General features: G+C 42.3%; 1 protein-coding gene across 3 annotated transcripts in view; it reads left to right on the forward strand.

The window, feature by feature from the left end:
• The window catches only part of LOC147152428 (myosin-7B-like), a 209,741-nt gene that overhangs the window by 99,635 nt on the left and 93,673 nt on the right, over window positions 1–16,433 (forward strand). For all 3 annotated transcript variants that reach the window (XM_086046086.1, XM_086046097.1, XM_086046106.1), the window contains 5 exons: window positions 7,224–7,327; window positions 7,427–7,565; window positions 8,063–8,181; window positions 8,257–8,406; window positions 13,610–13,780. In XM_086046086.1, coding sequence (XP_085902212.1) covers window positions 7,224–7,327; window positions 7,427–7,565; window positions 8,063–8,181; window positions 8,257–8,406; window positions 13,610–13,780 — 683 coding nt within the window. The remainder of the gene's footprint in view (window positions 1–7,223; window positions 7,328–7,426; window positions 7,566–8,062; window positions 8,182–8,256; window positions 8,407–13,609; window positions 13,781–16,433) is intronic.

A 16,433-nucleotide genomic window follows, 5' to 3' on the forward strand; every position in this document is an offset into this window, starting at 1 on the left:
AAGCTGCTGCCTCCGCGACCTGACTTCGGATAAGTGGGAGATAATGGATGGATAGATGGATGGAAATTTACGAAGTTGAACTGGAAGTTCAATGGGTTCACTGTAAAATATAATTTTAACATTTAAAAAAAAACACTAACTTTTATTTATTCTATGACGACCAAGTAAACTACATTTCGAGGGTGGTGTTTATTCATATCACACTGTTGGAAGGTTTATTTTAGCATAATCTTTTTTAGCTGGTTTTGAACGAGTTCATTTTTGGGCTCTCATATCACACTCCTGACCATACTTTCTGAAACGCATTTATATGTTTACCACTTATTTGCAAGTTGCTTCATTATGATTTAATCAAACAAAGTATGGCTTTCCCCCGGTTCACTCAAGCTTGTGGGCCAAGTATTTGACTTGACGTTAACTTTTTTGCTCACCAGCCACTGTGGCTAGTGGTTTCCCATAATCACTAGACCCTCAGCATTTTCACTAGCCATAATTTTGTTGTTGGATAATAGCAGTTAGGTTCAACCAACTTCCACATTTGTTAAAACAATTTGAAGCACTTTCTTTCTTTATGGCATGAGACTGGGAACCTAAGAGTATTAAATTAAAATGTTAAATTATTCAGATCAAGATAATTAATACAAAGGGCAGCCTTGATGGAGTCCAATCCTCACTGGAAAAAGAGCCCAGACTTACTGTTGGCAATGTACAGTAAATTAATTTTACATCTCATACAGTGATCAAGCAGCCCGCATAGGGGGTCCGATACATCATAGCGTCAGAGAACCCTCCACACGACTTCCAGATGGGCATGGACCAATGCCTTCTCCAAGTCCACAAAGCATATGTAGACTAGATGAGCGAACTTCCCTTCACCCTCCAGAGCACTGCTTGAGGTGTAAAGCTGGCTCACTGTTCCACAGCCAGCATAAAAACTTCTGAGATTCATCTCTCTCCAGTATCCCCAAATCGACCTTACCAGAGTGGCTGAGAAGTGTTATCACCTGTGATTGAAACACACCCTTCTTAAAAAGGGGCACCACCACCCTGGTCTGCCAAACCAGTAAGCGACCTTCATGCCATGTTGCAGAGTCATTTCAACAAAGGAAGGCCCACAATTTTCAGATCCTTTAAGAACTCCTTGCAGATCTCAGCCACCCTTGCGGACCTGCCACAGAGGAGCTTTTTAACCTCCTTGGCAATCTTAAACTCAGAGATTGGAGAGCCTATCTCAGAGTATGCAGAATTTTCTTTCTCACAGGAAGGCATGTCAGTGAAATTGAGAAAGCATTCTCCCCACCATCTCACCACTTCCTGAGTCAAGGTCAGCAGTGCCTCATCTCCAATATACTCACTGCTGCTTCCCCCTCCTGAGATGCTGGATGGTGGACCAGAATTTCCTCGAACCTGTCCATAAGTAATTCACCATAGCCTCACAGAAGTCCTCCCACGCCAGGGTTTTTCCCTCAGTGACTACCAAAGCTCCATTCTGCTTGGCCAACCGGTACCCGTCAGCTCCCTCCGGAGTACCACATGCCAAAAAGCAGAGCTGGGCATTTTACAAAAAATTTGCGGTCCGTTTATCGCCTTCCGCCTACAGCCTCGGTACCCTTGTGCCATCCATTTATCCGCCATTTTGCCGGAGAAAATAGTACCCACCTATGGGCCAGTCCGCCTATGATTTTAAACGGGCTCCCATTAGCGTTTTCGACTACAAACTGCAACCAACTACCGACCAAATTTTTATCCGTCTATTCTTCTATCCGTCTAATTCCCACCCCAAAAAACACGTCATATTCGAACACATAGTGCACTATTATTTAGTTATTTTGTGTATCTACATCATTCTGCCCAAAGAGCTTTACAAAGCTTCACATGCACATACCTGTCAACTTGTACGTTTTCCCTGTATTTTATACGTTTTTTGATCATTTCAAATTGTATACGCCGTATAACAATTTTTGTACGGGAAAAAAAAATTAAAAACTCATTTTTTGTAAGACCGATCTTGTCTTGCCCATTTCGGCTCTAATCCGTAGCGTCCATTAGCGATTCCGACTGCAAACCTCGGCCAACTTTCACGAGTAAAGCTCGCCTCCTCCCCCCCCACCCACCATGCACATGCCAAAAAAATAAAAACTGAAAGCAAGGGATCTGTCAGACATTCCAAGCAGACTTTCACAATATGTTTGGATCTGCCAAGTCGGACCGGAATTTTTCTCTGGTTGATCCGTTGATAGTGCTGCCACTCTCCTTACCTGAGTGTGCAAGACATGTGGTCACAAGTACAACCACAAAGTCGATCATTGAACTGCGGCCTAGGGTGTTGGTGCCAAGTGCACGTATGGACACTGTTATGTATTGAGACATGTAATTGCGTCGCGAGAAAAGCTCAACTAGCTATCTTATATCCTCGTTTAGCAAATGTTTTGTACAGCTGTCAAGAAATAGATTAGCTTTTGGGCTCACATATACACTATGGCAGCACAGAGTGACCCCGGAGTGAACAAGGTTGTGTTTGCTATAAAGTCTTATTTCACGGATACGACCAATGACGTAATTGATTGGGCAAAGTGTGTCATTACAGTCAATCACCGATTTTGCATTAAATGCGAAGTATAGGCCGATCCCGATCCAGTCGATCAAATCTCTCATCAAACCGTAAATATAGGCAGACAAATTGAAAAATAGTATTTCCGAGTAATATAACATTTCCCACAATGTATACGATAACTTATATCATGCATGCAGCACTGAGAAATCCACCAACAGAACTGGCAGTGGCACTGAAAAAGGAACATTTCAGATTTTTGTTTTTAATGGGTTTTTTTAGAATTATTTTTGTGGGTGAAAACCTTTTTATTTTGCCTTGTGGATGGCAAGAAAACGCTTCTGTTCTTGTTCAGGCAAAGATGAACATTTTATTTTCACAGTAGACGTAGGCCCAGTGGCCTGCGCAGAACTTACAACTCTCTCAGGTATGCTATATTGGAAAATGATCAAGGCCATCCTCTCTCACATCGGGGGTTACAACAGTGGTTTTCTTTTTGCGGGGAATGGGCTGGTGTTGCTTCAGGATAGGGGAGGGGTCTGCCACACTTTTTGATCTTTTCTCTTTGAAATCAGTCTTTGTCTTTAACCTTGGTCATAATCTTTAGTTTGTCTTTGTGAGTCTTGAGGCATTTGAAATGCAGTACGTGTTTACGATTTCCAATGAAGCCTGTCCCAACACATTCCAAAAAGTCAACAATTGGAGGTTTAAACTGTTTTCTTTTCCACTTATATGCCTTTTTTCCACTTTGCCCCTCGCCGGCTGCTTTTATGTTGTGTCTTATGTTGTGCTGTGTCCTCTTCTGGGAGTTCTGGGTCTTTGTCAACATCAGTAGTGTCTGTGGTTTCTTCATTCCTTGCAGCAGGGTTCCATTCCTCCGCTTCATCTTCATCTGTCTTCCCATAGCTCCTAATAGTCCATCCATCCATCACTTATCACAATATTACTTGAGTTCCCATCCGTAATCATGTTCAAAGCATCGTCAACAATTTGTTTGCCATCAAAAGCAATAACAACACATTCAGGTAATCAATCGGATATTTTTCCCTCAGATTTGTGATGTTTATTATTGAAAATCAGAAAGGAATTAAAGAAAAATAAATTTAATAGCAAATGTACCATAGCCGCACCCAACTAGGAATCAGTCATAATAACACATCATTGTATCGCCAATTTTTGCTGTTAATGTACCGAATTACACAATTCAAACATTTGATTTGTTTAGTTGAGAAATTGAATTAGTTAGTATAATCATGAGTTGATTATATGTTTAATGCAAGAATTATATAACAAATAATATACAACATAACATAAATGACATACACTTACTGTTTCAAATTTAGTACTCAGACTTTTAAGAGTTTTAATGAAACATGTATTATAAAATATTGAGTAGCTTCACTGTTTATCTCTACCTAATCAATAAATCATGTACATTTTATTTATACAGCACTTTTCACACATAAAAATGCAACTCAAGTGCTGTGCAATAAAAACATCCAAAATACAACATAAAAAGACCTGCAAACATACATACATAGAGACCTATATTCACAAGCACATCTGCACTCACACAAACACACGAAACACACACATAAACTGATAAACTCTGTTAAAAAATACATGGCAAGGCACAGAGAAACTATATGAAGAAAGAGTACCTATGGGGAGCTCATCCACACTGAGAGGAATGACAGCCCACAGCCACATGGAGCGCGACCATCACAGAGACCCCCGGCCCAGATTTACTTGGGTAGACCCTATGCAGAAGCTCCGGGTCACCTGGGCCTCAGGAGCCTCCAGGAGGACGCACCCCGGGGGAAGGCCAGCCACACCTCCCAGCAGGGAGGCCCCCCATGAGGAAACACTGGAGGTTAAACCTACAAGTAACAGGAAATAACGCTAAATGACAAAACAATAGAGGAAGCTAAGAACAAAAAAAAGTAAGATTAGATAAAAATAATCATAAATCAAAAGACAAAGAGAAATTATTTAAAAGACAAATTAAAAAGGTATGTCTTGTGCCTCCCTTTAAAAATATCAACAACTGTTTATACTTTTGCTTCAGTAATATTTTTCAACTTTTCTTCCATTAACTTCTTTAAATTTGACGGTGATTCTACAAAATTCTTACATTAAGAATAAGAATAAGAATGAGAAGGCCTTAATTGATAACCACAGTGGGGACATTTTCATTGTAACAGCAGCAAAGATATAGGTCACACAGAGATGGCGGCATAATGTAGCCGTTCAAGTATAACATTAACAGTAAACATTCAGAATCAAAACACAATGTAAATATACGCAGTAACCATGTGTATATACACACCAACATACATCTACATATAAAGTATGAAGAAACACGTATTTAACCTGTACATAGTACAGGGGAAAAATACTTTAAGTGACAGTGCTGCAGTGCTGCAGTGAAATATAAAGAACAGCAATGGATAAGAATAAAAATACAGTAGTAAGGAATGTTGAGTATTGCACAATATAAGATCAGGTACACGACTGCACAATTGCACTAGTGTCCGCCAGATTATAGAGACTACCCGATGTTCTTGTTAAACAGTCTGACAGCAACAGGCAAGAAGGAGCGGTGAAATCTCTCCTTTGCACAGCGAGGGTGTAACAGTCTGTCACTGAAGGAGCTGTGGAGTGCTGTTAGAGTGCCCTGGAGGGGGTGGGTCGGGTTGTCCAGCATTGATGACAGTTTAGTCATCATTCTCCTGTCCCCCACTGAGTCCACCAAGTCCAGGGAGCAACCCAGGACAAAGCCGGCCCTCTTGACCAGTTTGTCCAGCCTCTTCTTGTCCCGGGCCGAGACGCCACCTGCCCAGGAGACCACTCCCTGGAAAATGACCGATGCAACCACAGAGTCAAAAAAGTTCCTGAGGAGTGTCTCCTGAACCCCAAAAGACCTCAGTCTCCTGAGTAGGAAGAGTCTGCTCTGACCCTTCCTATAGAGAGCGTCTGTGTTGTCACTCCAGTCCAGTCTATTGTTCAGGTGAACACCCAGGTACTTGCAAGTTGAGACTCTGTCAACATCTGTTCCCCGGATATTCACTGGTGCAGGTGCGCTGTGTTGGTGCCTACAGAAATCCACCACCATCTCTATAGATTTCCCCGCATTGATCAGGAGGCAGTTCTGCTGGCACCAGTCCAAAAAACCCTGAGTAAATTTTCTGTACTCCCGATCATCTCCATCTGTGATGAGGCCGACTATTGCAGAGTCGTCAGAGAACTTCTGCAGGTGACAGGTAGGGGTGTTGTAGTTGAAGTCCGAAGTGTAAAGGGTGAACAGGAAGGGAGCCAAGACAGTTCCTTGTGGGGCCCCCGTGCTACAGAGGAGCACGTCAAACACACAGTCCTGTGTCCTCACATACTGTGGCCGATTTGTGAGGTAGTCCTGGATCCACGTGGTGAGGTGGTGGGCCACTCCCGCCCGCTCCAGCTTGTCCCCCAATAGGGTGGGCTGGATGGTGTTGAAAGCACTGGAGAAATCAAAGAACATGATCCTCACAGTGCTCCCCGCCTTTTCCAGGTGGGAGAGTGAAGTGTGGAGAACTTAGATGATGGCATCATCCACACTGATGCCAGGCTGGTATGTGAACTGTAGTGGGTCCATTGAGGAGCTCACCAGGGGGTGCAGGTGGATGAGGACCAGTCTCTCCAGGGTCTTCATCAGGTGAGACGTCAGCGCCACTGGTCTGAAGCTGTTGAGCTCCTTTGGGTGTAGGATCTTTGGCACCAGGGCCAGGCAGGATGTTTTCCACAGCTGGGGGACTCTGCCCAGCTACAGGCTCAGGTTTATTATGTGCTGGACAATTCCACACAGCTGGACTGCGGAGGATTTGAGGAGCCGGGGCTGATGCCATCTGGACCCGCTGCCTTCCTCGCCTTCATCTTCCTCACCTGGTTCTTCACCTGAGATGTTGTGAAGGCCAAGGCAGGGCAGGAGGGAGTGGTGGCTGTCTGGTGTAGCTGGGAGCTGGAGACTGTGGGGAAAAGAGGGGAGGGGGTGACACTCACAGCAGTAGGTGGAGGCTGCAGCAGGAGAGATTGAGAGGGGGCAGGAATCTGATCGAACCTATTGAAAAAGAGGTACAGCTCATGTGCCCACTGCAGAGGTTTGTACACAGGCTGGAGAGCCACCAGGTTGTGATCAGCTTTGCCCAGCGGGGGGAGGGGCAGTGATGTGTATGCCTCCTTGGTGTTGGCATAGAAGAGGTCCAGTGTTTTATTGTCTCTGGTGTGGCAGGTGCCATACTTTGTGAATGAAGGTAGAGAGGAGGAAGGAGCGGCATGATTGAAGTCACCAGAGATGAGTAGCAGGGCATTTGGGTGCTGTGTTTGTCGCCTGCTCACTGCTGCAGTCAAGGCATCGCATGCTGTATCGCTGTTGGCCGCGGGGGGACGTACACGGTCACCATGATCACATGACTAAACTCTTGCGGGATATAGTATGGTCTCATGGCGACAGCTAACAGCTCAATGTCCCTACTGCAGAGCTGCTCCTTGATCGTGATGTGCCCAGGATTACGCCATCTATCGTTCACAAACACAGCCAGCCCTGCTCTGCCCTACGTAATGACGCATTGCAATGTGTTTTCAGCGACCACAGGCATTTTAATATTTTGGAGTACCTGTATGTGCTCTCTTGTTTCAGACATGCTTCTTGTGACCAAGAACCCATACGACTACCACTTTTGCTCGCAGGGTGTCACCACTGTGGCTGGTATTAAGGACGGCGAGGAACTGGAACTCACAGATGTAATGAAAAACTATTGCATCATAACGCAAGTTCACAGTTAAAACCTGTGGTCATGATGATGATGATGACGATTACGTTGATGATGTGACTGTCTGCAGCATGCCATGGACACACTGGGCTTCACGCCCGAGGAAAAGTACGGCTGTTACAAGCTTGTCGGTGCCATCATGCACTTTGGCAACATGAAGTTCAAGAAGAAGCAACGAGAGGAGCAGGCTGAAGCTGACGGCACTGAAAGTACTACATCTGCTTTTCACCTCAACACCACAAGCTACAATTTTTGTTCATCCCTCAAAAATAAGACATTTTATCATTTTTTTCATATTTTAATAGTTACAAGGTCTCATGTGTTAAAATGCCCAAAACATATAGAATTACAGTACCTTTACATCTGAACTTAATTTGATGTCCAACTTTTTTTCGTACATTTTGCTCAATATTCACTTCTCTAACAAAGAGCTGTTAAAATTCACCTAAAAGCCAAATAGCAGTAACTTTTTGTGAATAGAGCTCTGTGTGGGAACGCTAGTAATTTGATAATCATCATTTTTAGGATGGAATACTAGTTTTGGACAAAAGTCAAGGACACATTTTGGCAAACTTTCATGGGCCACATTAAATTGCGTACAGGATCCTTGAGCATTGAGCTTGACACCAACGATCTATGATCTTTGACATTTCCGACTAACTTAAATAAGATCTGATGCTAGCTAGCATGTTGCACACCCTTACAGGTGTGGACAAGGCGGCCTACTTGATGGGAATCAGTTCCGCTGACTTGCTTAAAGGCCTCCTGAATCCTCGAGTCAAAGTAGGCAATGAGTCCATCGTGAAAGGACAGACAGTGGAGCAGGTAACTTACTTCAGTTGCTGTGAGTGCCTACAGAAGCATCTCGTGTGCTTCATGTGACATGATGGCTGTGTGCAGGTGTACTTTGCAGCGGCAGCTCTGGCCAAGGCCACGTACGACCGCATGTTCAAATGGCTGGTGACCCGTATCAACGTGTCCTTGTACACAGCACTGCCTCGACAGTACTTCATCGGTGTGCTGGACATTGCTGGCTTTGAGATCTTTGAGGTACATGTGACATGTGACCAGTGTTGCCAAAGTTACCTTGAAATAGTAACTTATTTATTTTACGGATTACATGATTTTAATGGTCATTTGTTTACTTTACTGATTACTTGATTTTAAAAGTTAGATAAGTCATTTTATTAGTTAGAGCAGATGCCGACAATTCTGCCTCACATAAAAATAGCATCTGGTTTTGCCATAACTTAATTGGAAGTGCATTTTTAACAGTCATGTTTAAGGATACGATTTTTATTAAAAATATAATAAAGACAAGCATATTTGTACAGTGGGTACAAAAATTATTCAAACCCCTTGAATTTTTCACTTTGTGTCATTGCAGCCACTTGCCCAAATCAAAAAAAGTTCATTTTATTTCTCATTAATGTACACTCAGCATCCTATCTTGAAAAAGATCCAAATTTATGAAAAAAGAAAAACTGAAATAACATATGGTCATAAATATTCAGACCCTTTGCAGCGACTCAAATTTAACTCACATGCTGTCCATTTCTTCTAATCCTCCATAAGATGATTCTGCTCCTTTATAGGAGTCCATCTGTGTTTAAACTGATTGGACTTGATTAGGAAAGGTCTATATAAGACCTTACAGCTCAACAGTGCATGTTAAAGAAAATGAGAATCATGAGGTCGACGGAACTGTTCAAGGTGGTCAGATACAAAATTGTGGCACAGCACAGATCTGGCCAAGGTTATAAAAAATTTTCTGCAGCACTCAAATTTCCTAAGAGCACAGTGGCCTCCATAATATACAAATGGAAGAGGTTTGGGACAACCACAACTCTTCCTAGATCTGGCCGCCCAGCCAAACTGGGCAATCGTGGGAGAAGAGCCTTGGCGAGAGAGGTAAAGAAGAATTCAAAGATCACTGTGGCTGATCTCCTGAGATACAGTAGGGAGAAAGTTACACAAAGTCCACTATCACTGCAGCCCTCCACCGATTGGGGCTTTATGGCAGACTGGCCCGACAGAAACCTCTCCTCAGTGCAGGACACATGAAAGCCCGCATAGAGTATGCCAAAATACACATGAAGGACTCCCAAACTATGAGAAATAAAATTCTCTGGTCTGATGAGACCAAGATTAAACTTTTTTGTGTTAATTCTAAGCGCTATGTGTGGGGAAAACCAGGCACTGCTCATCACCTGCCCAATACAATCCCTACAGTGAAACATGGTGGTGGGAACATCATGTTGTGGGGGTGTATTTCAGCTGCAAGGACAGGATGACTGGTTGCAATTGAGGGAAAGATGAATGCAGCCTCTTCCAGAGTGCTCAGGACCTCAGACTGGGCAGAAGCTTCACTTTTCAACAAAACAATGACACAAAGCATGCAGCTAAAATAACAAAGGAGTGCCTTCAGAACAATTCTGTGACCGTTCTTGACTGGCCCAGCCAGAGCCCTGACCTAAACCTGATTGAGCATCTCGAGAGAGACCTGAAAATGGCTGTTCACCACCGTTCACCATCCAATCTGACAGAACTGAAGAAGATCTGCAAGGACGAATGGCAGGGGATCCCCAAATCCAGGTGTGAAAACCTTGTTGCATCATTCCCAAGAAGACTATGGCTACTAGCTCAAAAGGGTGCTTCGACTCAATACTGAGCACAGCATCTGAATACCTACGACCATACATTTCAGTTTCTGTTTTTTAATAAATACACAAAAAATGTACACATTCCTGTTTTTTCTGTCAAGATGGGGTGCTCAGTGTACATTAATGAGAAATAACATTATTTCTTTTGAGTTTGACAAATAGCTGCAATGACACAGAAAGTGAAAAATGTCAAGGTGTCTGAATACTTTCCTTACCCACGATACACACACGTACATGCACACACATCCCTGGCCAAAACTTTTGACAATGATACAAATATTGTTTTTCACAAAATTTACCAATTCAATATTTTTAGATCTTTTTGTCATATGTTTCGATCGTACAATGAACTATAATATCAAGCATTTCACAAGTGCCAAAGGTTTTTATGGATGATTACATAAAGTATATAGGTCCGCTGATAGTGTAGTGGTACACACGCCTGAGTTGTGTGCGGGCAGCGTGGGATCGATTCCCGCTCAGCGACAGTGTCTATGTGTGCCCTGCGACTGGCTGGCGACCAGTTCGGGGTGTAGTCTGCCTTCGCCCATTGACGGCTGGGATAGGCTCCAGCATCTCCCCGCGACCCTATATAGGATAAGCGGTTTGGAAGATGACATGACATGACATGACATAAAGTATATGCAAAGAGTCAATATTTGCAATGCTGACCCTTCTTTTTCAAGACCTCTGCAATTCACCCTGGCATGGTGTCAATTACCTTCTGGGCTGATGGCAGCCCATTCTTGCAGAATCATTGCTTGGAGTTTGGCAGAATGTGAGTTTTTGTTTGTCCACTCGCCACAAATTCTCAATGGGTCTGGAGAGTTTCCTCACCATGGACCCAAAATGTCAGTGTTTTGTTCCCTGAGCCACATAGTTGCCACTTTCTCTCCACCATGTTGGAGAAGGTATTGTTCTTCACTAAACTGTTCTTGTATGGTTGGAAGAAGTTGCTCTCTGAGGATGTTTCGTTACCGTTCTTTATTCATGGCTGCTTTCTTAGGCAAAATTGGGAGTAAACCCAGTACCCAAACCCAGTAGTAGATATATATATATATATATACACACACACACACACAAATGTTTTCTCTTTTTAACTATCGTATTTAACTGTTAACACTGTAAATGGTAAAACAACTTTTATCTACATTGTTTCTAAATATAACAGAATTTAGGGACCTCCTTTTTTGCCTCTTTTTTAAACGATCCAGTAGAAAACACTCTCTACAGTACGGAATGTACAACCAACCTTAATATTTTCATCTAGAGCTGTTACACACACTCACCATAGGGATTGTACTTCCATCTTGAAAATGCAAACACCTCTACTTCTTTAGACATCATTGTGCTGAAAAAACAAAAAACACCTGAACAAGACACAAAGGGTTGGAGGGAGCTGATTGGTTAACGCAAGGCACCATGATGACAACAGGTGGAAACAAAAACCTAACGAAGAAGACAAAAAAGACACATGCGGAAACTAGACTATGAAACAAAACCAAATGTAAACAGAAAAACATAATCATGACACCTTTATTTCTTTTATGTTCCAAAATGTAGTTGTTTGTTGTGTGGTTGTGTGTTGGTTAGTAGAAAATGTGTGTTTTATCTCTTTTATTTTTGTTAACTATTAGATTTCTTTAACATGCAATAGGGCAATGTAAATAGACCATTGGTGAATGTGTGGCGATCAATGACTTGTGCATTATGTTACTCACTTCTGAAATCCGGTGGCAAATATCTGCCTCTGTGTCTCATGTAAAGAGTCAAACTGTAGTGACACACATGGCCATTTACCTGATGAGGCTCACTACATCGATTTGAAGCTAATCATTGCAGTTATCATCATTGAAGATGTAATTTCAATGACGCATTTTGCTAGGTTTGTTCAAACACAAAACAATGCAGTCAATTTTGTAACAGTAACTATAATCAGATTAATATTTTTGAAGTTGTAACGCTTTAGATTACCAGATAGAGCAGGGGAGGGCAATTCCGGCCCTCGAGGGCCGGTATCCTGCATGTTTTCCATGTCATCCTGGTGCAACCCACCTGATTCAAATGATCAGGATCGTTATCCAGCTTCTGCAGACCTTGGTGATTATATGATCATTTGAATCAGGTGTGTTCCAGCAGGGAGAGATGGAAAACAGGCGGGATACTGGCCCTCGGGGGCTGGAATTGCCCACCCCTGAGATAGCGTAACGCGTAACAAAGTAGAAATAAATAAGTAGTGAAGTGACTTGTTACCAGTATCACTGCATTTGATACATGTATACTGTACACTGTGTACTGTTTTGTGCTGGTGGAGTTGGTCGCTCACTCTCAGAGAAATACCATATTGGCCCGAATATAAGACGGCCCTGATTATAAGACGACCCCCTCTTTTTCAAGACTCAAGTTTAAAAAAAGTTTTTTTGAACACCAAATTAATTTTTATACAGAAAACAATTACAGTACATCTGAAACAAATGATTATAACAATATATTTGAGAGAAAGGGCATGTTATTTTGCCTCATTCAAATCTTAATATCTCAATCACATTGAAAGTGCAATCACATTCGTAAATGAATGGCTTCTGGTTTTTGAAATGTAAATAAACCAATCTATTGTGATCAAACAACAAAATTGCAATAACTGCATTAACCATCAAAGTGAAGTCTAACTGTAGTCTTGAAACAAATCTGAATAAGGAAAAACATTGCAATAAAATAATGCAAAGTGGTTTAACTTGAGAGTAGCTGAGATCTATCATGACAGAACATTACTCCTCACAAACAATTATCTGCCTCGCTGCACTCAGTGTCGCTGTCCTTAATCCCATCCTCTGGCTCCTCCCATAGCATGTCATCCTCACGTGACAGGGGTTGCTTTGGCCTGCGGAATCAAGTTCAGCATTCGCTTCAATGATATCTGGCGCCATCAAGCGCCGTGAATGGATATAATGTCTAGACCCCGAATATAAGACCACCCCCACTTTTTTAGTCTTATTTCAATGCAAAAAACACCGTTTTATAGTCGTAATACCATCCCGTCCCAATCCCAAAAGTTAAAAAAAAAATAATAATCTGGCTAACTCCAACTCCCACTGACGATTGATCCCATCCCTTCCGAATCCTGAGCCACAATTCTACTCAATCCTGACTCCCATCTCATGTTGTTTTCCCGCTTTATTTTTAATTAATTGTGTGAAGTTTACTTTATCTGTAAACATGATTATATTGCGGACAAGTGGTAAAAGACAGTTTTCCCCCCATGAAACGCCTCACTATAACACGATGCTGACTATATCTCTGCAATGTTTAACTCGATGCCTTAGGGGAAATCATTAATTTGATTGTAATTGAAATAAAATGAAAATGTATGGTTTCCACTCAGGTCCACTCCCTTTGACATTGTTGTTAGAGTTCATCTTCTGTCTGCTCCTGTTGACTTTTGTTCCCATTTCTGACGAATCATGTGATTAACCGTGAAATTTATTTCCATCCTGTGGGAATCCAGCGGAACCAATGAGACATGGGAATCCCGAAAAACATTCCACCGCCCGTGGTCATCTCACTCACTATTTATTTTGCTTCTTCTGTAGTTGAACAGTTTTGAACAGCTCTGCATCAACTTCACCAATGAGAAGCTCCAGCAGTACTTCAACCACCACATGTTCATCCTGGAGCAGGAGGAGTACAAAATAGAGGGCATCGAGTGGATGTTCATCGACTTTGGTCTCGACCTGCAGGCCTGCATCGACCTCATTGAGAAAGTATTTTTACCCTGACCGCGTTTTGTTTCTGTTAGGACTTTAGGAATCATCCACTGTGTCCTAATGTCATATCTTTATGTTGTGTCTTAAATCACAAAGTCTCCTAATGTCGTGCCTAAAATGGTGTCCTAACATCATCTTCTAAGGTCATCTCCTAACTGGTGTTGTCAAATATTTTTCAAAGTAGCGATATTTATACACTGTAGCTGAATACGATATTAATATATCATGGTATCGATGCTATGGTGCGTGTGCCCATAGCGTCCAATGTACACACTCTGCAAGAAACGTAGCCTTCCTGGCAGACAGCCTACGGCAGTCAGCAGATTAGGGCTGCCAAGATAAGCAGACTAATCACGACGACGATCAAAATCAGCGACAATTATTTTCAATAGTGACGCCTCGTTAAGATAGCCAATGAATTAGTGTTGCACGGGATACCGGTACCAGTACCGTACCGTGATATTTTTGGCCGCACAAAACAGCTCAATAGCATTTTTTTAACACCGGTATTAAAAAAAACCCAACAAAAAAAAACACGCAACTCAGCAACTCTGTCTTAAAGGAAGTATACATACGCCTGTCGCCGCCTGTCTACCGACATGTGTGAAACACCATACGCCTCCTACTGCGTGTGAGGAAGATGGCCTCAAGCAGTGTAGCTCTGTTCACTGCACCTCCGCTCCTCGTTGAAAATTATGATGCGCGAAGTGTCCTATGGAACCTTTTTGCTTACATGGCCGAAGTCCATGGCAAGCCGACCAACATGAGACAGCCATCTGTAAGGCTGGCCAAGCCGTCCGCTTACCGGCATCCAGAGTTATACCACCAGTTTAAAGGGCGACAGTTGTGATGCCTTTCGATCACTTCCCTCAAAAATAAGTAGCGTGAATTATTATTTTTTTGTTAACAATTTGATGAGGCATTCGACTACCTGGGAGCAGACTAGAGAAGAGTAGACACACACACATGCACGCACACACACTCAAAGCAACATTACGTTGAGTCATTATGGATACATGCAGGCAGCTGACATTGGATGCATATGCACTACACAGTAGATGTCACACAAATGGCTCAATAAACCTCTGTGCACATTTTCTGCTCATAACGTTTGAAAAGAATAAATAAATGAGAACTAGTTTTCTTAAAGTTTAATTTGCAAGTAGTCTATAAAATATAAATAATCAAATATAGAAACGGTGGTCGACTGGTCAGCACGTCCGCCTCACAGTTCAGAGGTCGTGGGTTCGATCCCGGCTCCGGCCTCCCTGTGTGGAGTTTGCATGTTCTCCCCGTGCCTGCGTGGGTTTTCTCCGGGCACTCCGGTTTCCTCCCACATTCCAAAAACATGCATGGTAAGTTGATTGGATACTCTAAATTGCCCCTAGGTGTGATTGTGAGTGCGGATGTTTGTCTCTGTGTGCCCTGCGATTGGCTGGCAACCAGTTCAGGGTGTCCCCCGCCTACTGCCCAAAGACAGCTGGGATAGGCTCCAGCATGCCCCGCAACCCTTGTGAGGAGAAGCGGTACAGATAATGGATGGAAATATAGAAAGAAACACTGTCATATATTTATCTCACTCCCCACAAGCCCACAATCAAATGGATACCTTCATATTTTGAATCAATGACAAAATATAAATAATTTGAAGTTGTTTTGTCAGTTTTAATCTTGCCTCTTTTGCTGATTTTAGATTTTTGCAGAGGTACCGTTTCGGTACTGGTATCGAGGTATTTTATGCAGGTATAGTATCAAAGTCAACATTTTGGTATTGTGACAACACTATGTAGTTTATTTATATATTATATCATTTGCCGCTGTGTTTTTCTCTCAAAATTCCTCGTCTCCTGCTTGTTGTAGCAACAGAGTCCGAAAGTCTGGGCGCATTTCACAAAGTTACATAATACAATGTAAACCTCCCTTTCATGTCGGTGATAAAGGAGCATCTAAAAAGGGAGCACGTTGTGGCTGATGCCCGATTTCATTCCTGACATTAGGACAGTTGTGTCTGGAATCTAGCTGTAGTTAGTACACACAGGCTACCATGCACCGCACGCGATGTCCTGTTGTGGTACACTAACATATTGCAGCATCTACTGAGGATTATACAAGCTTTTAACGGCAACACCCAACAATAAAAGACATAACCTACCTAGGTCGTTACAATATATTCATTTACAGAGCTAAAAAATTATGTTCCTCCTAATAATACGTCTTTTTCCATTTCAGGTGCATACCACATTTTGAATGCGTAGATCAAATTATGTATACTTGAGAAACAAAACGCAACATTTTGGATTAGGTTAAATAAAAACAAAATTATCAATTCAAATCAATTCAAGTGGTATGTTTTTTGTTTGATTTTCATAAGCACAGTGCATTTCACTAATTTTGCTCGTATGATATCACTCCCTTCTACTACATTAAAAAGAGGTTGGTGCCCAAATAAAGTGAAATGTGTTTACCAGTAGGGGTGGAAACGATAACTGTTTTTTTGATGCATCGTCCGGCGTATTAAAAAGATTCTGAATCGATTCATAGGTATTAATAATCGATATTTAAAGTTTAACTAAAAAAACTAAAAGCATGTGCAAGTGATTATGTGCATTTGTACCTCAGACGTCTGTGCTAGGCTAAGCTAATACGTGAC

Source organism: Filicampus tigris, chromosome 1, assembly GCF_054856515.1.
Source record: "Filicampus tigris isolate MCC_2025a chromosome 1, RoL_Ftig_1.0, whole genome shotgun sequence".
NCBI lineage: Eukaryota > Metazoa > Chordata > Actinopteri > Syngnathiformes > Syngnathidae > Filicampus > Filicampus tigris.